This window comes from Salvelinus fontinalis, chromosome 35 (assembly GCF_029448725.1).
Source record: "Salvelinus fontinalis isolate EN_2023a chromosome 35, ASM2944872v1, whole genome shotgun sequence".
NCBI classification, from domain to species: domain Eukaryota; kingdom Metazoa; phylum Chordata; class Actinopteri; order Salmoniformes; family Salmonidae; genus Salvelinus; species Salvelinus fontinalis.
The window spans coordinates 13,815,429-13,840,308 of NC_074699.1; the positions used below are offsets into that span (position 1 = coordinate 13,815,429).

General features: G+C 49.3%; 1 protein-coding gene across 1 annotated transcript in view; it reads right to left on the bottom strand.

Annotated features, from left to right (window-relative positions):
* Positions 1-1,150: 1,150 nt before the first annotated feature.
* LOC129834346 (teashirt homolog 3-like) overlaps positions 1,151-24,880 on the bottom strand; it is a 39,730-nt gene continuing 16,000 nt past the window's right edge. Inside the window, exon 3 of the mRNA XM_055899248.1 lies at positions 1,151-6,037. Within this exon, the coding sequence (XP_055755223.1) occupies positions 2,643-6,037 (3,395 nt within the window). The 3' untranslated portion in view covers positions 1,151-2,642. The remainder of the gene's footprint in view (positions 6,038-24,880) is intronic.

A 24,880-nucleotide genomic window follows, 5' to 3' on the forward strand; every position in this document is an offset into this window, starting at 1 on the left:
CCAGCCCACTCTGAGCTCCCTGGATGTGAGAGGGGACAGAAAATGCTCTCCTTACACTTCAATTTCACGCATATTTTCTTTTGCGACTAATGAGAGCCTTAAATACGGCGCCAGACGTCAGGCACGGCTGTGAAGGCTGACATTTTCACATACAGCGGCACCTTGTCACCACGGATGAAGTCCCTCTACCTGGCAGCTGACGGGTGTGTGGGTGTGTGTGTGTGTGGTTGTTGGTCTATAACTATGTGTCGGAGTTTATCTGTGAGGTGGTTTTGGTGACAGGACCTGATGCAAAACATATTCAGCGGCTCAAAGAAGAAAACCATAAGGACAAAATATGAAGTTGAGAAACAGTCGTCCAGCCCTCCTTCTCCACCTCCTCTGTTGTGAGCGAATGGCCTGATTCATGGAGAGGCAATCTGTAACCAACAAACTAACTGTCCTGATAGACTGCATTTAATTGTTGTTGCATATAGCTGAGGACTTGAAAGCCATGAGCTCATCGCTGCGGCCTTGTTGTCATCCTCCATGAGGCCTAAACAACGGCCTCCCCTCTCTTAAAAAAAAAAATATCTACTATACACACAAAATGGAAGTCGGGGTTAATTACAGAGCGGGGAATAAAATGGTGAAAATGAGACAGCTAGTGCCAGGGTTTATGCAATTATCTGCTACATCCAGTCATCGAGATGGAGGGGGAAGGGCATATCCCAGTTCACATATTGTTGTGTTTGTGAATGGAGATGCCACACAGCTACGAGTTACCTGCTGTTCAGTATGTGGATTCTATTTCCTCTTTCCTATGTAGCCCAACACAACCACATGGAGAAGATCGCAGGCAGGAACAAGTATGACTGATACACACACTTGATGGACATGTGATACTGGTGCCACCACTATAGTGCTTGGGTGGTGTCTGTCTCTGAGGCTCCCCATAGTGGCCCCTGATATGGCCCATAGGCTATTCCCGCTCCAGGCAGAGCTTTGTGGAAACACACAGGATGATGATGTGACAGCTTTCATCTTCTGCAGGGCTCTGCCACTCACTGTAAACTCGTCCAGAACTCATCACCGCCAGAAACAATTTTCCGTTTAATGTGCTCATTAGAAAACGCACAGCACCTACATAATCGTGAGCCACGACACACAGTGTTATTGCAAAAACGGTTTCCTTTTTAATGCTGCAGTAGAAAAAAAGGTTATACGAAGTCATATAATGGGTGCTTCATTGTCAACAACAACAACAAAAAACACGGCACAGAATGCATAACAGTGTCTGTGCTGTTTACATGCCAATATTTTACACCTAAGATTTCATTACACTGGCAGCTGTCAGTTACTTCAGCAAATGACCTGCCAAAAATGTTGCAGAACTGTCAATCAGAGGTGAGGTAACTATGGTTACCTTTCATATCCCCAAAAGATAAAGCTGCAGTGTGGAATTGTGGGAGAGTAATTAGACAGAAAAAAGAAAATACCAATCCAAAGGCATCCTACGATATGAAACAACAACCAAGAGTGCGTATAAATAAGAGGATACATGTGGAATTCTTCCTTACTTCATAAAGTAACATCTTTTGTACAACCTTTTATCTTTTAATGTTCAAATACCGGCACATGTACTGTCTTGTACTAGAGGTTTAACCCTTTGAGCACGAGGTGGAAATAAAAGATTTCTGGGTAATTTTGTTCCTCTTATTTTCATATCATTTGATTAAATAACATATTTATAAAACTATTGTGCAAAACAATTTCATTAATGTCTTCATATATTGTGCACCAGTAGATAGTCATACTCCTCTTAAATTAAAAATATAAAAATGATGCATAATTTAGACAGGAATTAGTATATATGTTTTTATATACATTTTTACACAGACCTGAATTCATAAAGGTCCCTGATTAAACAAAGTAAACGACTTCAGATTGAGATTTTGCATCACATACAATGCATCTTTAGAGATTGGTTGTTGGACAGGGACATATAGTACTTTCATTGTGCAGCTTACAAACCACACAATAGCTTGGTCAATTCCAATCTAAAATAGTTTGTTTTGAGAAGGGGTTTTGGATCATTCGGGTAGAAGTGCTTGGCCGTACTCAGAGGGTTAAATTTCAGATGCTGACACCAGCACATAAAGATCACATTAACAAAAAGAGAGGGAAAGAGAGAGAAAAAAGAAAAGTGCACCAGATTTAGTTAACCAAATGTTAAACTAAACTGTTTAATTTATGCATGCAGCTTATCGCATCTCACGGATGCCAAAATATAAAGAAATCAAATCCAATTTACACAACTTTCAAATACATACCACTTCATTTTAAAATATTGTTCAACCTTCATTTGTTTTATCAGTGACAACAGCACCTCTTTCTTCAACACTGCACATATAGAAAATGACCTTCTTTTCAAAAAAGGAGAGCATAAACAAACAAAAGCGTCTTGGGCCAGAGTGAGTCTCCCTTTAAAGAAAATCAGAAACCATGTGCCGAAACTAAACAGTAGTTCCACGGCATCTTTGTGCAGTTTCATCACTTAATAGTTTTTAGTCCTTTTTTTGAAAGAAATGTCTGTGAAAGGCTAAAGATAGACCAAGAGAGAACGGGAGAGAAAGAGAGTGCAGCATGTCCACAGCTTAGTGCTACTGTTTCTCTAGCTCACACACATACATAAGGTGGTCCTCTGGGGATTTCCCATGGGTCTTGCTCAGGTGGAGCTTGACCGCGTGCTTGCTTGCAAAAGTCCGGTTGCAGAGCTTGCACTGATACGAGGTGCTGCTACCGTCCTCGTCAGGGGAGGGGGACAGGGAGTGGGCGTGGGAGAGGGAGTGAGGGTTGGAGTGGGAGTGGTTGGAGAGCAGTTTTTCGGACAGGCTTTTGGTGTGACGTGAGATCTGGCTGACAAGCTGTTCTCCAGACAGTTTGGCCAGGTCTCTGAGTCTGAAGCCCAGGTGAGACTCCAAGTGGCTGACGTAGGTGGAGGGGGAACGAATCTGAGAAGCACAGTCGCTGCAGAAGAACACTGGGTGGCCTGAGTCCAGGTTTTTTAAGAACTTCGTCCCTCCGGTTCTCCTCAGCTGGTACTTGACGTTGGCCAGCCAGTGGCTGATGGTCGTCATGGAGAGGCCTGTGAAACGAGAGATGTGCATCCTCTCCTGGGGGCTCAGGTCTGACATCACATACTTCCCATCGCCAGTCTGCCGGAGGCTGGCAGTAAACTGGGCCTGTAGGATGAGCAGGTGTTGGGGGTTCCAGTTGGACTGCCGGCCCTTGCGTTTCTGGGCTGGAGAGATCTCCTCGAGCTCCTCTTGAGTGGAACCCTCGATGTCAGACCTTTCCGACAGGCTGGTGGGCGTGGAGGACTTGGAAGCTTGACTCTCGGTGAGGTTTCTCAGCATGTCTGATATGTCAGACAGGGCGTTCTCACGCAGCGGGGAGTTGGACATGAATGAGGCCACAGCAGACGAGGCCTTGGCCATGGTGGCTGTGGAGGAGGGGGAGCCCGAGGAGGGTGTTGATGTGGATGACGACAGGGCAGCTGAACCCAGGGAGCTACTCTTTTCATTCTTGCCTTTGGTCAGGTCTATTGGCTGGTCGTTGTTGACGTGGTAGAAGTAGCGGTCCAAGTGCTCGTTGTTTTTTTTGGTATGAGCTGGGGTGGAAGCGGCGACCGCGGCCTTCTCTGCCAGGTTGTTGCTCATCTTGAAGAGCATGCTCATGGGGTCCAGGGACGGCAGAGCAGGCTTGGCTGCCTTACCCAGGTGGACGTTCATCACGGACTGAAGCGCACTTAGAGGATTGACGAAGGGCTGCTCTGGCGGGTGCTCTGTAATAATGGCTGTGCTGCCACACAAGGCAGAGATGGGGGATTTGACAGCAGACTCCATTCCATTCTCCAGCGACTCCTTCACATTGGCGTCACCGTTACAGTCTTTGTGGCTGCCTCCTCCGATGCTCTCGGGGGTTTTAGACCCTCTCCTCTCTTTGGGGGACTCCCCTCTGGCTGACTCCCCTGCCTCGCTGCTGCAGGGGGAGGGTGTGGCTTGTCTCATTGGGGACGCCCTTACACTGGGCTCCCGCATCTTCTCCTCCACCTTGGCTACTTTCTCAGTCACCTTCTTCACCAGCTCCTCCATGGCGTGGAAGTTGTTTTTGGGGAGAGGAGAGGTCTGGCGGCTGGGCGGGGAGATCAGAGGTTGGTTTTTGGCATTTTGGAAAAGGGTCTCTCCTCCAGGGAACATGTACTTCAGGGCTGAGCTCTTCCCCGAGTGGGCCAGTGAGAGCTTCATGATGTTGGGCAGCTGGTATGCAGCATGGATGCTGGGGTAGCCCCCCCAGCTGGGAGCACCGTTCTGTGCTTTGTTGATGGCTGATGTCACTGTGTTCTCCAAGGACTTGAGGATGTCAAACCCTCCCTTAGGGCTCTCCTCCAAATCCTCCTCTGTTAAGTAAGAGTATTTGGAGGAGATATCGAATTTCTCCTCTGTCTCGTCATCTCCGGTCTTCTTGTCTTTGCTGCTGTTAGTGGTTTCCTTCATACATTCCTCTTCCTTCTCCTCCTTCTTAATCTCCACAGCCATGGCAGGGGAAATACTAGAGGGAGGAGGTATGGGTGGAGGAGGTGGGGAGAATGCTGTGGCTGCCAGTGGCACAGACTGGAATTTCTCCTCACCAGCAGAGATGATGGGGATGGGTGCTGGGGGAGACTCCATGATGGGCTTGCCTTTCTTAATGGCAGAGTTTGTGACCTTGATGAAGTGACCGGTCACCATCATGTGTGCTGTTAGCTCCTGAAGTGTATCGTGGGAGCTGCCACATTCCATGCATTTCAGGATCTGGGACTTCCTGGACTCGAACTGCCATGCATAACTGGCTCCATTCTGGTGTCCGTAACGGTTGTTTGGGGTGATGTAGGGGTTGGATGCCTTCTGGAGGGGGTCATAAGGGTCATTTAGGGAGGGTTTGGGGGTGCCCCCATTGGAGTCTGGGGAGCTGGGGAGGTCGAGCTCGATGGGGGCTCTCTTCCGGGCGGAGGACATGATCTTGGCTGCCACAGGAGTCAATGGCTCCTTCAGAGGCACTTTCTGGTAGTGTTTTGTCTTAATCATGTGGACACTGAGGTCCTGCAGAGACTCAAAGGAATGTCCACAGTACATACACTTCAGGACCTTCTGAGCATCTTCTTTCCCTTCCATCTCCAGGAGGGATCGCTTGCGTGGCTTGGACCAGCGCTTGGTGCCGTCGCTGTCTGTCTCGTGGTTGTCATCGCGGTAGTGGCCTGTCTCATTCATGTGTACAGTCAGCCCCACCAGCGTGTCGTAGGCCGCACTGCAGTCCTTGCAGCGGAACTTACTGGCACCTGTGAAGATGGAGCCGTAGAGCTTTGTGCTCTGACGGTAGAGCTGCACGGTGCTGAATAGGTTGTTTTGCTCCGCTGCTGGGTGGTTGAGTCGGTTCTGGTTCTGAGAGACCTGCTGGAGGGTCTTGGCCACGGCGGACTGGTGCCAGTCGTAACCATTGCCATTGCTGCCACAACTGCTGCTACTGCTACTGCTGCTGCTGCTGTGGCTGCGTGGAGGTTTCTCCACCGCTGGCGGCTGGGTGAGGTTGAGGTTCAGAGACGACCAGTAAGAGTTGGTCAGGAAGCTGGTGTAGATGGCCTTCATCTGCTCCAGGCTGTCTGGCCCGGTGGTGGCGCCGTCCTCCGTGGCTATAGCTGTGCTGGTGGCCATCACGACAGAGGATGATGGCGACAAGGGCGTTAGTGGCGCCTTCGCAACCTCCTCCTCATTTTTGAGAGAGGCACTCTCAAAGTCTGACATGCGGTCACTGGACTCACTCAGGTGAGACTCATTGTCCAACTCATGGCCGGAGAAGTCGGCCACCGGGGAGTCGTGGAAACCAGGCCGGTCATTGAAAAGGAAGTCCTTGTCTTGGCACATGTACTTGACCGCAGGTTCCTCCTCCCCGGCAGAGTCCTCCCCTTCCAGGTCCTCATCGAGCAGGGCAGCCTCCTTCTCATCCTCAGGGGCATACGCTGAGGGAACAGAGAGAGAAACAGAGAGAGGATTGTTATTACCACAGCACACCATGTCTAATGATGAAGATCTCCAATTTGGCATTCTTGCGATGCCTTGCATTTCAGACAGCTGATAGAAATACTAGAATGTTCTTTCCATATCAGAAAAACAAAGCAATCACATACGAGACCACTTCATATCATAAGCTGTTGCTGTAAATCCATTTCAACTTCCCCATTGCATTTACATTGTTTTCCAAATGGAGTAAAGTTCCAGCCTCCCTCCCTCCCTCCCACCCCCTTTGTTCTTTACTGCAGAGAATGAGAAAGACAGAGAGAGAAGAGGGAGAGGAAATGGCTCTTCAAACACAACTTGCCACCTTATTCTTCTCAAGGGGCAACAGCTTGAAATTAAAACTAAATTTGAAATTAATGAAGCAGATTCTGGAGGTGGCATTCGTTTCTGAAGTAATAAATTACTTGTATCAACCTCCGAGACAGCAGTTCCTGTCTGTCAATTAATATGTCTTACGCTTCTTCTTCAGCCTCTAATGCATTTCTTAACAGACACACTCACCATTTAAGCATGCATTTCCACCCATTGCACGGCACAGGCTCGCCTACTTGTAAATACAAATGAACGTATGTGCGTTTCCCAACGCCAAATCTCTCAGAACAAAACACATTTACTTCAATTACAAAAGATGAGAAAGTCGAGTTATTATTTACAGTTTAGCCTGGAGAGTATGCTTTCAATTTATATTCAAATCCCTCCTGTTTAAAACAATCAAATGTGGATTGCAGTGAGACGGAAAGACACAAATAAAAAAGCACTTTCTATCATTGCGCAGACACATACACACAAATGTATTATTTGGCGTTGGAGGCTATCTGAAAATAGTGGGCCGGAAGACAAGCAGGGTTTATAGACGGGACATTGGGATAATGCCGTACATTCCTGACCGTTCCTGACTCCTAGCTGTTCATCATTCATTGTCCAGGTATGTAAACTAAGGGCAGGGATGACACTGACCATGGTGCGCCGGTGCACACATTAACACCTGCTAAAGGTCACTTGAATATGAATGATCTTAACAGTCAGAACATTATCGATACGAAACCTATACATCCGCTTCAATATGGGACACTATAACACTATAGCAACAAACAAAAAAAAACACTTAAAAGAATGGAAAGTATTTACTAAAGCGTATATGAGCTTTGTGGGGAAAGCCACAGCCTCTTCAAAAGGTACAGTTATATCTGGTGACATTGGGTAGCTACCTCCAGAACCGGGTAGCTACCTCCAGAACCGGGTAGCTATCTCCAGAACCGGGTAGCTACCTCCAGAACCAGGTAGCTATCTCCAGAACCGGGTAGCTACCTCCAGAACCGGGTAGCTACCTCCAGAACCGGGTAGCTACCTCCAGAACCGGGTAGCTATCTCCAGAACCGGGTAGCTACCTCCAGAACCTGCCAGCCATGTCACACAACACGCTCCAGCAGTGTTACTGCTGACTTCTACCTCGGCGCGGTACTGAAGGTGTGAGCACTGCATCAGCCCAGACACAGGGAGAAATCTCTGTCATTGTCAGTCGGCTCATTTTGTTGCCTTTGGCAGTGTGATGCCGCGGGATAAACAGATGCACTGAAAGACGCAGCAGCTCTCAGTCGTTGCGCTGCGGTAAAAACCCTGTGCCTCCAGGCAGTCGTCCGTAGCCTTTCAACTGAACAAGCAGGCTGCCTAATGTTCAATCTCACACATCAGCATGCAGCAAGTTGGAATCGTGTGTGCTAGCGTATAGGATGTATACAACAGAATGCATTGTTAAACAACTACTGAACAACTACTGAACCAGAAGGAAATGTATTCTTACAGCCAATTATTTTGGTAGCATTTCTACTTAAAATGTTCCAACATTTCTGAAGAATGTCTACGACTTGTCACATAAATCTTAGGGATTACACTATTATTGTATTAAAAAAAAATACAAATATATTTAACCAGGTAAGAACAAACTCTTATTTACATTGACAGCCTACCCCAGCCAAACCCTAACAATGCTGGGCCACCGCTCTATGGGACTCTCAAACACAGTGATTGTGATACAGCCTGGAATTGAACCAGTGTCTATAGTGACACCTCTAGCAATGAGATGCAGTGCCTTAGACCACTGCGCCATTCGGGAGCCCGAGAGTAGACAATAGAAACTTTTACATTTAGATGCATAATGGACATCTGCCATTTTGTGAACAGATGCAGCAATGCTCAGAAAAGCACAATTGGAATATTGAGCAGCAAAATATGGGATATCTTAACATGTAATCCAATACCACACACAACTCAACAGGCAACCCTGATCAGGCAATGCACGCACACACACACGCACACACTGCCATCTGTTCTGAATCAGCCAAAACGACAGCTGTTTAAGAGAAGAATGCCTTTGCTCAGGAAGCAGTCAGAACAGCATACACATCGAGGCCAAACACCTCGATGTGTGTGCTGTGTGTGTGTGTGTGAAATCTCCTTCCTCAAAATACAACACCGACTTAAGGCTGTTAAATGTAATTAAAACACACACGGAGAAAGGAAGGCGTGGGGGAGGGTAATTTTAACACCAAAGCCAATTAATCTGCAGTGCAACCTTTACTACGGCACTAAATACAAATGTATAGTTCACCTAAAACATCATTACAACACTGATTTGAATGTCATTAAAATGTGCAACTGAAAACACAGCGAGAGGCCAAAGTAATATGCCTCTCTCTGTGCCAATGTCAAGTACTTCTTCTACTGAACCTCCTGCCTCCCTCTCAAGTGTGAACAAACCAGCCAAAAGACTAACCTTGACCTGAATATGACAGAACAAAAACCAACATTGCGGGTGTGTGTGTGTGTGTGTGTGTGCCTACGAAGACAATGAAAGATATACTGAAAGAGAAAGGGAGGCGTTTGTGTGAATGATTCCTTTATTTACATGTGTCTACGTGTGTCTTGCATTAAAGGCATATGGAGATGGAATGTGAGGCAACACATTCAGCACAAAACACCTACTTAAACATCAGCTTTGAGCCTAGGGCATAGAGAGTAGAGAGAGCGAGAGAGAAAAGACTGGAATAGATGTGGAGGTAGGAGGGAAGACAAGTAGAGAGGAAGGAGGGAGGCCTTGGAAAGACCTCAACCCCGAGGCCACACAGGGAGCATCTCACAGGCCTCTGGACCGGCGCCAGGCCACAGGGCCCCTAAAGTGACCGTGGATGTGTGTTCCAATATTGAGTTTTCATCCCTGGTGCAGGCATGGCCAAACGCGCTGCCACGCAGGTGCACATTTAATTAGAAAACGGGATGGGTGAAAAAAATAAAAAAAAGGGAGAGCAAGTGAAAATAACCTCTGAATTAATTGGCAGCGGAGAGGAAGAGAGTTTGATCTCATTTGCAGTGGGATATTAAGAGAGAAGACCCATTGAGAATGGCTCTTTGAAATGGGGGGAGAGATGTGTGCTTTTGGGATTGGGACCACAGAACCCAGAACGATTAGTTTACTTCTCAAAATAACACATTTATCTGTATCAAAGGATTCCATATCCAAACAGCCCAGCTCTGAGCCCCCAATGTATTTCCATTACATGTCATGTCCATCTGATATCGGGGCAATTAATGCACTGTATATCATTTGGGGATGTTTAAGGGGAAAACTAAACCTGAGGAATCCAATTTTTCGCTCGATTCTTTTGCAGTCTTCCCTATTCTAATTCTTGCTTACCATTTGATACATTTAGCCAGTTGCTGTTATATCTCAGTAGCAGATGATTCTGAAAAAGCTCTTTCCATAAAAGGTCAATTCTGGTTGACGTTATTGTATACAAGTCAATACAAACACTAAGGGTTCATTTTAGTCAAGAAGTACGCTGCTAGGATACAGATCATCGTTGTTACATAATCCCTCCGCAGGCAAATCATTCACACAGGCACTCTATTACAGCATGTTTACAGAACTGTTTAGGAGTGAAACTGTGGAATGTGTGTGTGTGTGCGTGTGTGTGTGTGTGTGTGTGTGTGTGTGTGTGTGTGTGTGTGTGTGTGTGTGTGTGTGTGTGTGTGTGTGTGTGTGTGTGTGTGTGTGTGTGTGTGTGTGTGTGTGTGTGTGGGGCGGGGGTCTGTAGTCACATGCCTTTAGCAGTTGCACAGTTTAGGTTTGAACGGCAGTTTCAGACAGACCACGGGATGAATTTGATCAGATGACAGAGACTTTATTAGCCGTCTCTCTCCGAGGGCTGGGTCATGGGAGCATTTCTTCAAGGAAAAAGCAGGAAGGAATCACCACGGCAGCCAATCAAATATCCCCCAAGTTCATTTACTTGGCCTGGTTAGAACGGAGAAGAGGAGCAAAAACCCGCAGGTTCCATGAATACCTTTCTGTGTCGAGGTGAAGGTGGAAAGGGAAAGAAGGGCTAGATGTTTGGTAATGAAAGACGCTAAATATAGCACCAAACCCCACGTTCATAATGGGAGGTAGCTAGCTCCAATACAGCAGTAGGCCTATCTGCTAAATGATATCATTAGAAGGAGAATGGTTAGTAGCCTTAAGCTGACACTGCCAGTGTGGTAGTGGAGAATATGAGATAGCAGCAGACCCTGTCTCTGTCCCTCCCCTCTCCTCCCCTCAGATCCCCTCTGATGAGATCCTATACCTCCCTTTCTCCACCCCCCTCGCCATTTGCCGCTGCCATGATCCACGTTAATGAAGTTAATTGAATCTGAGATCAATAATGCTTCATTATTGTGATTTGACATGCACAGACAAATTGGTTGGGCGGCTGTGTGTGTTCTAATCTGGTGTGTATTCAAGTGTGTGTGTGTGTGTGTGTGTGTGTGTGTGTGTGTGTGTGTGTGTGTGTGTGTGTGTGTGTGTGTGTGTGTGTGTGTGTGTGTGTGTGTGTGTGTGTGTGGCAGGAAGGTGGGTAAGGGGCAATTGCTGGCCGGAGCGAGGGATTGAAGAGAGGGAGGATGGAGGCGAGGGATCGCCGAGGCGTACCATCGATCGTAGAGAGACGGCCATCGACCCAGACGCCTGACGAATGGAGCCAGGTCTCCAAGGCTACAAGTAAACGCTGCCTCTGAAAGGAAAGGCTACTTTAACCAGCCTCCCTACCCCGCCCAGCCATCTCTGTACAGCCCAAGACCACCAGGCCCCATTGCGATCGATTCAAATAGCAATGTAGCAGAGAGAGAGAGAGAGAGAGAGAGAGAGAGAGAATGCAAAGGAATCTGTGACATGAGGATACGTATCAAAAGCACCTGAAAATGACCTAGGGACTACGTATTGTAATTGCATATACATTGAGCTGGCGGGCCGGCCAGTGCCTGGCTGTGTGACGATGAGGCGAGGTGAGCGTATATCTGAGTGAGGGTGGATTAGGGGAGATAGAACAGGTTAGGTAAGAGCGGCGGAGGATGGAGCACGGTGGAACTGGAAGATTATGCATGAACACCGGTGCGAGCGCGGCTAATCGGCTGCTCATGCCACTCAGTTGGAGAGCGGCTGACAGCGTATTTACACACAGTGCCTCGCCGTGCCGCCGGCTCCAGGTGCCTGCCTACATGCCTGGGCCATCCCTTCGCCAGGGTGCTTCCCCAGCCCATCCCCACGCCTTGACACTCCACAGCGCCGAGCGCAGACTGACGCGTTCTCAACTCAACAAATAGGAGACCCCCCCCCCTCCCACTTCCCCAACCCCTTCCTATCTATTTCATTGTGTTACTTTAGTTTATTTCAGTACTTTAGATCATTTAGTAAATATTTTCTTAACTCTATTTATTGAACTGGTTGGTTAAGGGCTTGTAAGTCAGCATTTCACGGTAAGGTCTACACCTGTTGTATTCGGCGCATGTGACAAATACCATTTGATTTGATTTGATTTGCTCAGTGTTCACAAACAAGTGGAGGAGCATTGTGCTGGGAGACGCTGACTAAGATGTTCCGGAATAAAAGCAGTGTTAGTCGAGGCATTCTCCACGAACAAATAAAAACAACGTTAATGACCAACCCCTACTATATTGGTTTTGTACTCATTTTGGATTCTCTAACCACGATTAGTATCTTGCCTTTATCATTCTTAACACTACTAAAACCACATAAAACCACGGAAATAGTCGGTGGCCAATCCTAGACTGTCAGACACATTGAGCAGTGACACGGAGTGCCGTGTTTCTCAAAATTACACACGGGCTCAAAATGACCCCATTCAGACAGGTCCTCCGACACACCACACAGCTCTGAACGGACTTCCCCCTGAGAGACAATCTTACTGTGAAGTTTACAAAGGCAGAGACAAGGTCAACATTTCCCCGGTTGGCCTGAATGACTGAGCGAGAGCCGGTTTCTGTGTGAAATGCTGGCTAACAGTAGAGGGCTAACAGTAGAGGGCTAACTGTAGAGGGCTAACAGTAGAGGGCTAACAGTAGAGGGCTAACAGTAGAGGGCTAACAGTAGAGGGCTAACGGTAGAGGGCTAACGGTAGAGGGCTAACGGTAGAGGGCTAACGGTAGAGGGCTAACAGTAGAGGGCTAACGGTAGAGGGCTAACGGTAGAGGGCTAACGGTAGAGGGCTAACGGTAGAGGGCTAACGGTAGAGGGCTAACGGTAGAGGGCTAGCAGTAGAGGGCTAACAGTAGAGGGCTAACAGTAGAGGGCTAACGGTAGAGGGCTAACAGTAGGGGGCTAACAGTAGAGGGCTAACGGTAGAGGGCTAACAGTAGAGGGCTAACAGTAGAGGGCTCACAGTAGGGGGCAAACAGTAGAGGGCTAACGGTAGAGGGCTAACAGTAGAGGGCTAACAGTAGAGGGCTAACGGTAGAGGGCTAACGGTAGAGGGCTAACGGTAGAGGGCTAACGGTAGAGGGCTAACGGTAGAGGGCTAACAGTAGAGGAGGCACGAATCATTAGAACAAGTGTTTTTCTCTGTCTTGTCTGTCCCATCACATCTACCACCAAGATGAATACCCTTAATAGGACGATGGGTAGACAGTTAGTTGGGTAGTTGATCGCGGAACTATGCTCCCGAGTGGCGCAGCGGTCTAAGACACTGCATCTCAGTGCAAGAGGCGTCACTGAGGTACCTGGTTCGAATCCAGGCTGCGTCACATCCGGCCGTGATTGAGAGACCCATAGAGCCACGCACAATTGACCCAGCATCGTCCGGGTTTGGCCGGAGTAGGCCGTCATTGTAAATAAGAACTTGTTCTCAACTGACTTGCCTAGTTAAATAAAATAAAAAACAAATATGACTGTTTCTTTCTGTCTCGCACACACACACTCCCTCAGCCGCAACTAGAATAGACATATTTCAAAATGCCAGTATCTGACAGAGACCGTGTCTGGCACAGCACAGGCATAGTGGTTCACAGAGAATGTGATTACTTATTAAACAGCAATACTAAAAAAGGACCCCTTCATATCCATACAAACTGCCTGCGTATATTAGTCTATCTAGCCAAGGGGTTATGATAATTGACTCCCTAAACATCCATTACTATGCCGCTCTCTGATGCTCCCTGCATGAGACGGCGGCCAATAGAATCACCCCCTGACAGTTAGATGTGGGCTGGGGGTTGGGGTTATGAGCTGTGTGCCAGCATCCCTTCCAGCACGGTCTCAAACGGCCCACGAACAGGCAGCACACACACTACCATCAAGAAGAGACGATGATCTCAAGCAAATTGTCCGCCAGCCTCCCTTTGTTATTCAGATGTGCACCACTTGGAGCAGTCACATTCCCAAAGCACAGGGCAACCAGAGGTCACAGTCATCCGTTCCCAAGGGGAGGGAGGGATGGGGGACTGCTGGGGTGTACACAGTGATCCAACCAGGGCTGAGCAGGATACATCATTTCCAACATCTCTCATCATTATCTCCTTGAGTCTCTCTGGTATCTCCTTGAGTCTCTCTCTGTGTTCCGTCCATCCCTGCCTTCCCCCTCTCTCAATGCTCTATCCTTCCCTGTACTGCCCTGCCTCCTCCTCTCTCAATGCTCTATCCTTCCCTGTACTGCCCTGCCTCCTCCTCTCTCAATGCTCTATCCTTTCCTGTACTGCCCTGCCTCCTCCTCTCTCAATGCTCTATCCTTCCCTGTACTGCCCTGCCTCCTCCTCTCTCAATGCTCTATCCTTCCCTGTACTGCCCTGCCTCCTCCTCTCTCAATGCTCTATCCTTTCCTGTACTGCCCTGCCTCCTCCTCTCTCAATGCTCTATCTTTCCCTGTACTGCCCTGCCTCCCCCTCTCTCAATGCTCTATCCTTCCCTGTACTGCCCTGCCTCCCCCTCTATCAATGCTCTATCCTTCCCTGTACTGCCCTGCCTCCTCCTCTCTCAATGCTCTATCCTTTCCTGTACTGCCCTGCCTCCTCCTCTCTCAATGCTCTATCCTTCCCTGTACTGCACTGCCTCCCCCTCTCTCAATGATCTATCCTTCCCTGTACTGCCCTGCCTCCCCCTCTCTCAATGCTCTATCCTTCCCTGTACTGCCCTGCCTCCTCCTCTCTCAATGCTCTATCCTTCCCTGTACTGCCCTGCCTCCCCCTCTCTCAATGCTCTATCCTTCCCTGTACTTCCCTGCCTCCTCCTCTCTCAATGCTCTATCCTTTCCTGTACTGCCCTGCCTCCTCCTCTCTCAATGCTCTATCCTTCCCTGTACTGCCCTGCCTCCCCCTCTCTCAATGCTCTATCCTTCCCTGTACTGCCCTGCGTACCCCTCTCTCAATGCTCTATCCTTCCCTGTACTGCCCTGCCTCGCCCTCTCTCAATGCTCTATCCTTCCCTGTACTGCCCTGCCTCCTCCTCTCTCTCAATGCTCTATCCTTCCCTGTACTGCCCTGCCTCCCCCTCTCTCAATGCTCTATCCTTCCCTGTACTGCCCTGCCTCCTCCTCTCTCAATGCTCTATCCTTCCCTGTACTGCCCTGCCTCCCCCTCTCTCAATGCTCTATCCTTCCCTGTACTGCCCTGCCTCCCCTTCTCTCAATGCTCTATCCTTCCTTGTATTGCCCTGCCTCCCCCTCTCTCAATGCTCTATCCTTCCCTGTACTGCCCTGCCTCCCCTTCTCTCAATGCTCTATCCTTCCCTGTACTGCCCTGCCTCCCCCTCTCTCAATGCTATATCCTTCCCTGTACTGCCCTGCCTCCTCCTCTCTCAATGCTCTATCCTTCCATGTCATGCCCTATCTCCCCCTCTCTCAATGCTCTATCCTTCCCTGTACTGCCCTGCCTCCCCCTCTCTCAATGCTCTATCCTTCCCTGTACTGCCCTGCCTCCCCCTCTCTCAATGCTCTATCCTTCCCTGTACTGCCCTGCCTCCTCCTCTCTCAATGCTCTATCCTTCCCTGTACTGCCCTGCCTCCCCCTCTCTCAATGCTCTATCCTTCCCTGTACTTCCCCGCCTCCTCCTCTCTCAATGCTCTATCATTTCCTGTACTGCCCTGCCTCCTCCTCTCTCAATGCTCTATCCTTCCCTGTACTGCCCTGCCTCCCCCTCTCTCAATGCTCTATCCTTCCCTGTACTGCCCTGCCTCCCCCTCTCTCAATGCTCTATCCTTCCCTGTACTGCCCTGCCTCCCCCTCTCTCAATGCTCTATCCTTCCCTGTACTGCCCTGCCTCCCCCTCTCTCAATGCTCTATCCTTCCCTGTACTGCCCTGCCTCCTCCTCTCTCTCAATGCTCTATCCTTCCCTGTACTGCCCTGCCTCCCCCTCTCTCAATGCTCTATCCTTCCCTGTACTGCCCTGCCTCCTCCTCTCTCAATGCTCTATCCTTCCCTGTACTGCCCTGCCTCCCCCTCTCTCAATGCTCTATCCTTCCCTGTACTGCCCTGCCTCCCCTTCTCTCAATGCTCTATCCTTCCTTGTACTGCCCTGCCTCCCCCTCTCTCAATGCTCTATCCTTCCCTGTACTGCCCTGCCTCCCCTTCTCTCAATGCTCTATCCTTCCCTGTACTGCCCTGCCTCCCCCTCTTTCAATGCTCTATCCTTCCCTGTACTGCCCTGCCTCCTCCTCTCTCAATGCTCTATCCTTCCATGTCATGCCCTATCTCCCCCTCTCTCAATGCTCTATCCTTCCCTGTACTGCCCTGCCTCCCCCTCTCTCAATGCTCTATCCTTCCCTGTACTGCCCTGCCTCCTCCTCTCTCAATGCTCTATCCTTCCCTGTACTGCCCTGCCTCCTCCTCTCTCAATGCTCTATCCTTCCCTGTACTGCCCTGCCTCCCCCTCTCTCAATGCTCTATCCTTCCCTGTACTGCCCTGCCTCCCCCTCTCTCAATGCTCTATCCTTCCCTGTACTGCCCTGCCTCCTCCTCTCTCAATGCTCTATCCTTCCCTGTCCTGCCCTGCCTCCTCCTCTCTCAATGCTCTATCCTTCCCTGTACAGCCCTGCCTCCCCCTCTCTCAATGCTCTATCCTTCCCTGTATTGCCCTGCCTCCCCATCTCTCAATGCTCTATCCTTCCCTGTACTGCCCTGCCTCCCCCTCTCTCAATGCTCTATCCTTCCCTGTCCTGTACTGCCCTGCCTCCTCCTCTCTCAATGCTCTATCCTTCCCTGTCCTGTACTGCCCTGCCTCCTCCTCTCTCAATGCTCTATCCTTCCCTGTACTGTACTGCCTCCTCCTCTCTCAATGCTCTATCCTTCCCTGTACTGTACTGCCTCCCCCTCTCTCAATGCTCTATCCTTCCCTGTACTGCCCTGCCTCCCCCTCTCCCAATGCTCTATCATTCCCTGTACTGCCCTGCCTCCCCCTCTCTCAATGCTCTATCCTTCCCTGTACTGCCCTGCCTCCCCCTCTCTCAATGCTCTATCCTTCCCTGTCCTGTACTGCGCTGCCTCCTCCTCTCTCAATGCTCTATCCTTCCCTGTCCTGTACTGCCCTGCCTCCTCCTCTCTCAATGCTCTATCCTTCCCTGTACTGTACTGCCTCCTCCTCTCTCAATGCTCTATCCTTCCCTGTACTGCCCTGCCTCCCCCTCTCTCAATGCTCTATCCTTCCCTGTACTGCCCTGCCTCCTCCTCTCTCAATGCTCTATCCTTCCCTGTACTGCCCTGCCTCCTCCTCTCTCAATGCTCTATCCTTCCCTGTACTGCCCTGCCTCCCCCTCTCTCAATGCTCTATCCTTCCCTGTACTGCCCTGCCTCCCCTTCTCTCAATGCTCTATCCTTCCTTGTACTGCCCTGCCTCCCCCTCTCTCAATGCTCTATCCTTCCCTGTACTGCCCTGCCTCCCCCTCTCTCAATGCTCTATCCTTCCCTGTACTGCCCTGCCTCCTCCTCTCTCAATGCTCTATCCTTCCCTGTACTGCCCTGCCTCCTCCTCTCTCAATGCTCTATCCTTCCCTGTACTGCCCTGCCTCCCCCTCTCTCAATGCTCTATCCTTCCCTGTACTGCCCTGCCTCCCCCTCTCTCAATGCTCTATCCTTCCCTGTACTGCCCTGCCTCCTCCTCTCTCAATGCTATATCCTTCCCTGTCCTGCCCTGCCTCCTCCTCTCTCAATGCTCTATCCTTCCCTGTACAGCCATGCCTCCCCCTCTCTCAATGCTCTATCCTTCCCTGTATTGCCCTGCCTCCCCATCTCTCAATGCTCTATCCTTCCCTGTACTGCCCTGCCTCCCCCTCTCTCAATGCTCTATCCTTCCCTGTCCTGTACTGCCCTGCCTCCTCCTCTCTCAATGCTCTATCCTTCCCTGTCCTGTACTGCCCTGCCTCCTCCTCTCTCAATGCTCTATCCTTCCCTGTACTGTACTGCCTCCTCCTCTCTCAATGCTCTATCCTTCCCTGTACTGTACTGCCTCCCCCTCTCTCAATGCTCTATCCTTCCCTGTACTGCCCTGCCTCCCCCTCTCCCAATGCTCTATCATTCCCTGTACTGCCCTGCCTCCCCCTCTCTCAATGCTCTATCCTTCCCTGTACTGCCCTGCCTCCCCCTCTCTCAATGCTCTATCCTTCCCTGTCCTGTACTGCCCTGCCTCCTCCTCTCTCAATGCTCTATCCTTCCCTGTACTGTACTGCCTCCTCCTCTCTCAATGCTCTATCCTTCCCTGTACTGCCCTGCCTCCCCCTCTCTCAATGCTCTATCCTTCCCTGTACTGCCCTGCCTCCCCCTCTCTCAATGCTCTATCCTTCCCTGTACTGCCCTGCCTCCCCCTCTCTCAATGCTCTATCCTTCCCTGTACTGCCCTGCCTCCCCCTCTCTGCTCGAGTCCCACTCAGAACAGAATCACAGGACTGTGTCAGTCTACCATTAGAGAGGGCTGCTGGGTAATGGGAGAGAACAGATCTGGCTTGCTGCGATCCCTTCGGCCTTGCTGTACTTTCTCTGAACACGCACAGACCCACCCACACACACACACACACCCATACACACACCCACACACACACAAATACACACTCAAACGACAAGCCTGACACAGATAAGACGAACAGAAAATACACGGCATCAAAGAAGAGAATACTGAATACAAACCCCGATATCCCTTTGTCTCACTGAAACACACACAGAAGGACGACACACACAGACTATAACAAAAAATGTTAGAGGGGAAATAATAGCTATTTCCAAACCATAATACCCAGTGTTAAGAGCGGTCGGCTCTGTGATTTAGGTGGTCTGTGGAGATGTCAGTCTGCAGTCCCTGGGAAAGGGAGGAGAGAGCAGTCCTAATGGGGAAGTGGCTCCCATCCCATCCCTGCTCTAGATTTGGTTTGTCACTGGATATCCATTACCTGCCAGTCTCCTCTGATCTCTTTGGACAGCCCTGATCAAAAGATGTCATTTGACCTACTCGGCTAGGCTCGGCCGGGAAGTTAGCGCCGGGCCACGGGGAGGCGCGGGACGACCTGCCCGCAAATAAAACGACAGCATCACTTTAACGTCCCGTCATGTACGGGAGGGCGATTATGATAATGCCAGATCTGTCAGAACAGAAACGGACAGAAAGGCAAATCGCTGGCGCTGCCGCTAATGTGGAGGATACAGCCCCTCTCCTCTCTCTCTTTATAGTCTCCCTCTCCCGCTCACACACACTCACACTCTTGTCTCTTTCGTTATTGGGTTTGTGTGAAGGTGGAGAGGGAGAGAGGGAGAGAGCGAGAGAGCTCCAACAGCTGAGAGGGTGGCCAGGGCTACTGTGGTTGTTTGAGGCTGTGTCAGGTCTAATCTGCTAGCATGCCCTGGGCCCCACTGCATCTGAACGCCGACATGTTTGTTTATACTGATTTAGTCGCAGGATGACGCCCCAGATAGGATTGCGGACACCTGATTGCTTTTGATATTGCCTGGGCGAAATTTAAAAGCAGCATTCGGGGGTTGAGCTGTGGGCTGGACTGGAGCCGTGACTGACAAACACGCATTGTCAACATGGGCGCACTCACACACACACACACACATCCTCCCACGCGCACACAAATATACATACACACATATACGCACAAACAACACACTAACAAAAAGAGGCATACACACCCAGAACCACAATGCGAAACTTTGCTGGGCCGTTGAGCAATAAAAGGTATGAAATGTGGAGGGTTTTAGAGGAAAGAGAAACGGCTAGCAATAAAGCTGGAAAACAGCAGCAGTCCGAGGTAATTTAGACTGCAAAAACACAAACCATTAAGTTTGAGCATTATCTTTTAATTTAATCTTGAATGATTTATAATCCATCACGCAAGGCTTCAACCACATCCAATTATTCTCTGTGGCTTGATTGACAACAAAGGTGATTTACGAAGCTAATAAAAAGTGATGTGCTCTCAGCTCCCTGTGAAAATAACCAACCGGACTGAGACTTTAAAGTGACACGGGCCCCCTTTCTTTAGAGCCTGCCCACTTCCTGAGTGCAGATGAGATCAATAGCCCAGGCCTTTGGGTGGAGAGGGTGTTAGGTTATGTTATGTTGGGTAGGGTGGGGCAGCGGGTGTGGGGGGGGGGGATACCCCAACAATCACTTAACGATCTCCCCACGTAAAAGAGAAATCACTCCGTGCATCCCACTCTGGTGTGCCAGAAACGTTGGAAATCAAAATGTCACCCATTCTGACGGGAAGGGCTCTGTATGCAAGGCCGAGTGGTTATATTATGCTTTAATTCCTCCAGCCGTGGTGTATGTGTCATCTTATTCCGGGCTTTATCGGCTAATGTTCCGCTCAATCACTTGATATTAATGAAAAGCAGAGAGCAGAGGCTGGGGGGGGGCCCAGAGTTCACATGCATATCAATGCTATTCCCCCGATGTCATTAAGAAATATTCAACTGTTTACAGCGGTAAGCCATGTAGGCCTACTTAATGAAGCTTTAACCCAGAGTTACAAATAGGCCCTGTCTCCTATTTCTATAAAAATCCCTATTCCAGCTCACTCAACATTCCCCAAATCTGCATTCATATGAAATGCTGTTCAGAACAGCCACCTGAGCATGGATAACACGCTATAAATGCTGCACAATTCCAGACAATTGTTTATTTGCAAAACAAAAATACATAAACTGTGGTTTAAATGTGTGTGTGTGTGATTGTGAGCCCCCCCCCTTCCCTTGTGTCCTTTATCCTGGCGGAGGTGAAGCTATGTAGGGCTAGGCTATGCCAGGCTAGGTGAGAGGAGGGGTTTGGCCCAGAGGGCTGACTACTGTCCTAGTAAAGCAGCAGAGAAGCCTCCGCGCACAGCCAGAGGCAGAGAGGAGGGGAGCGCTGGGGGACTGAAGGGGAGGGTGGGCTGTGCAGGGCCGTGCCGTGCTGGGCGCTACGTGCTGAAATGAAACACAATAGGATGTAAACAGGATGCGTAATTATGACACCACTGATCCAGACATCACGGCTGCTGGATGACATAACGTGGACCACGCATACACACACGCACACACACACACACACACACACACACACACACACACACACACACACACACACACACACACACACACACACACACACACACACACACACACACACACACACACACACACACACACACACACACACACACACACACACACAACACACAAAGAGCGAGGTTAAAACCCATGATCCTCCATGCCACAGACCATAACCTCTGCCCACATGCTCTCTAACCACTTCCCCCTATGAGAGTACCAGTATATCACATCTCAAGAGGTCCCTCACTTTTTAACTGCCGTATAAAAAGTAGTAGCATTTTCCCGCGTCGTTAGAGACATTGACATAATGCGTGTAATACCGTCCGTGTATGCTTTAGCCATCCTACATTGTGTCGCCTGTGTAGTAAAAAAGCCTTTACATATTTTACCATTTTGTTTTAAATAACAACGGTAAGCCAATTCATTTTAACATTTTATTTGAAAACTGACCAAGTGTTTCTGTCCAACCGTGCTGGTGTATTTTGAAATGCCATGTTCATATATTGCCTTATTTTTTCCAAAATCAAAAATAACCGAGAAAAAAAAGACACATTTTGACATAATTAAACATATTAATAACAAGGAAAAACGTATTAATTCATATGTGATTTCAACATCAGGAAGTCAAACGGCCCAGTAACTGAGGAATCACACAGAACAAACAGCACTGAGACAAGATCCCCTCATTACTCTTTAGTGTTGTTCCTCTGAGCAACACCTCTCGTGTCATTTCCGTAACGAATCACTTCTGTAACATAGATTTTCTGCAGTGATTTACAACGGGAATGAAATTAAAAAGCAATATAAAACCGTGAGAAAAGAACAGCTCTAACGAGTGCATTCCTGGGCTTTGATATTTCATTTGTGGCTAGTTATAGTCTAGGAAACGTGGAGAATGATGGATAGCCAGGCATGGATAGCCAGGCATCCAAAGCCTTCAACACCTCTTAACATGCCGCTCCTCAGACCCGCTCTGGGAGGGGTACTCCCCTTGTAGTTTTGGGGGCCGTTGGTGACTTGTTTGGGACGGGAACTGATACAGTATCCATTTCAAAGAGCTGGACATGCCGTTGGTTAGGAGAGGGGTGCGCGGAGAGGGATGAAATATGGCAGGAAGAAGGATGCCACTTTTAATTATCTAATTAGTGCTTAAGAGCGTGCGTGAGCCGAGTGGGCTTTGGATCTGCTCTGCCTGCTGCTGCTGCTTCTGCTGCTGAGGGCCTCAAAATGGCTTCTGTGTGTGTGAGAGAGACAGAGAGAAAGACAGAGACAGAGAGAAAGACAGAGACAGAGAGAGATATACAGAGAGAAAGACAAAGGCAGAGAGAGAGACAGAGCAGCCATCAAAGGCCATGTTTAGATGTTTGGATGCCTCTGCTCCCCCTTTAAACTCTCAATTTACACACAGACCCCGAGGGCCTGAGGCCAGGACCACCAATAACCCCTCCACCCCCAATTAGTGTGTGTGTGCGTGTGTGTGTGTGTGTGCCTGTGTTTGCGTGAGCGTGTGTGTAAACGTCTTTATTTGTGTACAATTTTACGCCGCCTCAGGGAGTCTCTCACGAGCAATCAAGCAAGCGCACACACACACAAACCAACGGACACACACACACACACACACACACACACACACACACACACACACACACACACACACACACACACACACACACACACACACACACACACACACACTCAAACAATGCAAATGCCTCAAATAAACAAACAAGCTCTATCAGCTGGCTTAGCCATGCAGGACTGTGTAGAGCTAAGGACGAGCTACCGCCTTACATTGTGTGTGAGCAGGATAAAGCACCACAGCCCAGCTTAACCACAAAAACAACCACGCAACCAAGACCAATAGTACAGCAATAACAAGCCCTCAGCTCGCTGTTATGGCGACCAGAACCCAGGTGAATACTGAGCTGACTACATATTGTCACTAGGGAAGGAGAGAGAAGAGAGAGACACGCCACCGTCGGTTTGTTATCAAACATAATGGCCCCTGACCTCCACCCACTTGCAGAGCCACTAGAAGGGGATTGTCTGGCCTAATTGTCAAGGAAAGAGGCTTCACCCCAAAGCTACAGGAGGGACAGGGGAACATAAAGGTTAAATCAATTGAATAAATAAAAAACATCCCCAGCCCTGCTCAGCCACTCCAAGGCCTTCCCCACCCAGCCCACCCCACCCCATCCCAACCTATCCCAACCCAACACAGCCTCTCCCATCCCAACCCAACCCAACCCAGCCACTCCCAACCCAACCCAACACAACCCAGCCACTCCCAACCCAACCTAACTCAACCCAGCCACTCCCAACCCAACCCAACTCAACCCAGCCACTCCCAACCCAACCCAACACAGCCCCTTCCAACCCAACCCAACCCAGCCCCTCACAACCCAACCCAACCCAGCCCCTCACAACGCAGCCCAGCCCAGTCCAAAACAGGCCCCCTCTTGACTGGTGCCACCTCCAGTGATGTACCACAGCGAAGGAAAGATCCGTTCAAACCCTCCCTGTTTCCCTTTTAACATACTACGTATGCTACATCTCTCTTTCCACTCCAAACCATCTCTCTCGTTCCTCATTCTTGTCTCTGTTTTCTTTCTTCCTCTCCCTACTCTTCCAGTCACAGCGCTCGAAACAATAAATAAGGCGCATGCGTAGCTGGCGTGCCTGCGAGCGGGGAGCATGTGATAATCCGCCGGCGCTATTGTTGCCTCTGCAGGGGCTTATCTGCATTGTAGAGGAGTGCGAGGCAGACAGTCCCTATCGCACCGAGGCTTTAATGTACTGCCGCTCTCCTGGCCGTGTCACGATGGAGAGATACGGCTCTCGATGGCGTGCCGATCCGCACCCGATCCACGCCGCACCGCGCCTTTAAGGGCCCTACGTACCGTAGCCCTTACTCTCTCTCTCGCACTTGTTTCTTGTCCTCCTTCACTCTTTCATTCACAGTCTCTTTTTTCTTTTTACCTGTGCGTACCCCCTTTCTTTTCTGATTGTATTCTTGCGTTTAATTGTGTGGTGTGGGGAAACTCCCTCCAGTGACCACAGAAGACAAAAAGTCATGAACAGACGTCAACAAACGTTGTGAAACTGACAGCGCCCAAATCAGGCCCCGCACACAGACCCAGAGACAGTGATTCCCTAAACTGGGAGGAGAGTCAGTCAGACGTACACAGCAGTGTTGAAGCATCAGTGTTAAATGCGCTCCCTCCCTTTGGGAACCACGGGACAGATGTGCTCTCCCACCACTGGCCCGCCACCAGAAGACCTTTATCCGCCATCTCTGGAATGCCATGTCATGTCGCACAATTGATTCGAGTGATTTACTGCACACACACACACATAACAACACACACACACCCTAGCCATAGACTGTTCTCTCTGCCACCGCACGGCAAGCGGTACCGGAGCGTCAAGTCTAGGTCCAAGAGGCTTCTAAACAGCTTCTACCCCCAATCCATAAGACTCCTAAACATCTAATCAAATGGCTACCCAGACTATTTGCATTTCCCCCCCCTCTTTTACGCCGCTTCTACTCTCTGTTATTATTTATGCATAGTCCCTTTAATAACTCTCCCTACATGTACACATTGCCTCAATTACCTCGACTAACCGGTGCCCCTGCACATTGACTCTGTACCAGTACCCCCTGTATATAGCCTCGCTACTGTTATTTTACTGCTGCTCGTTAATGACTTGTTCTTTTGATTATTTTTTTAACTGCATTGTTGGTTAATGGCCTGTAAGTCAGCATTTCACTGTAAGGTCTACACCAGTTGTATTCAGCATTTCACTGTAAGGTCTACACCTGTTGTATTCAGCATTTCACTGTAATGTCTACACCTGTTGTATTCAGCATTTCACTGTAAGGTCTACACCTGCTGTATTCAGCATTTCACTGTAAGGTCTACACCTGCTGTATTCAGCATTTCACTGT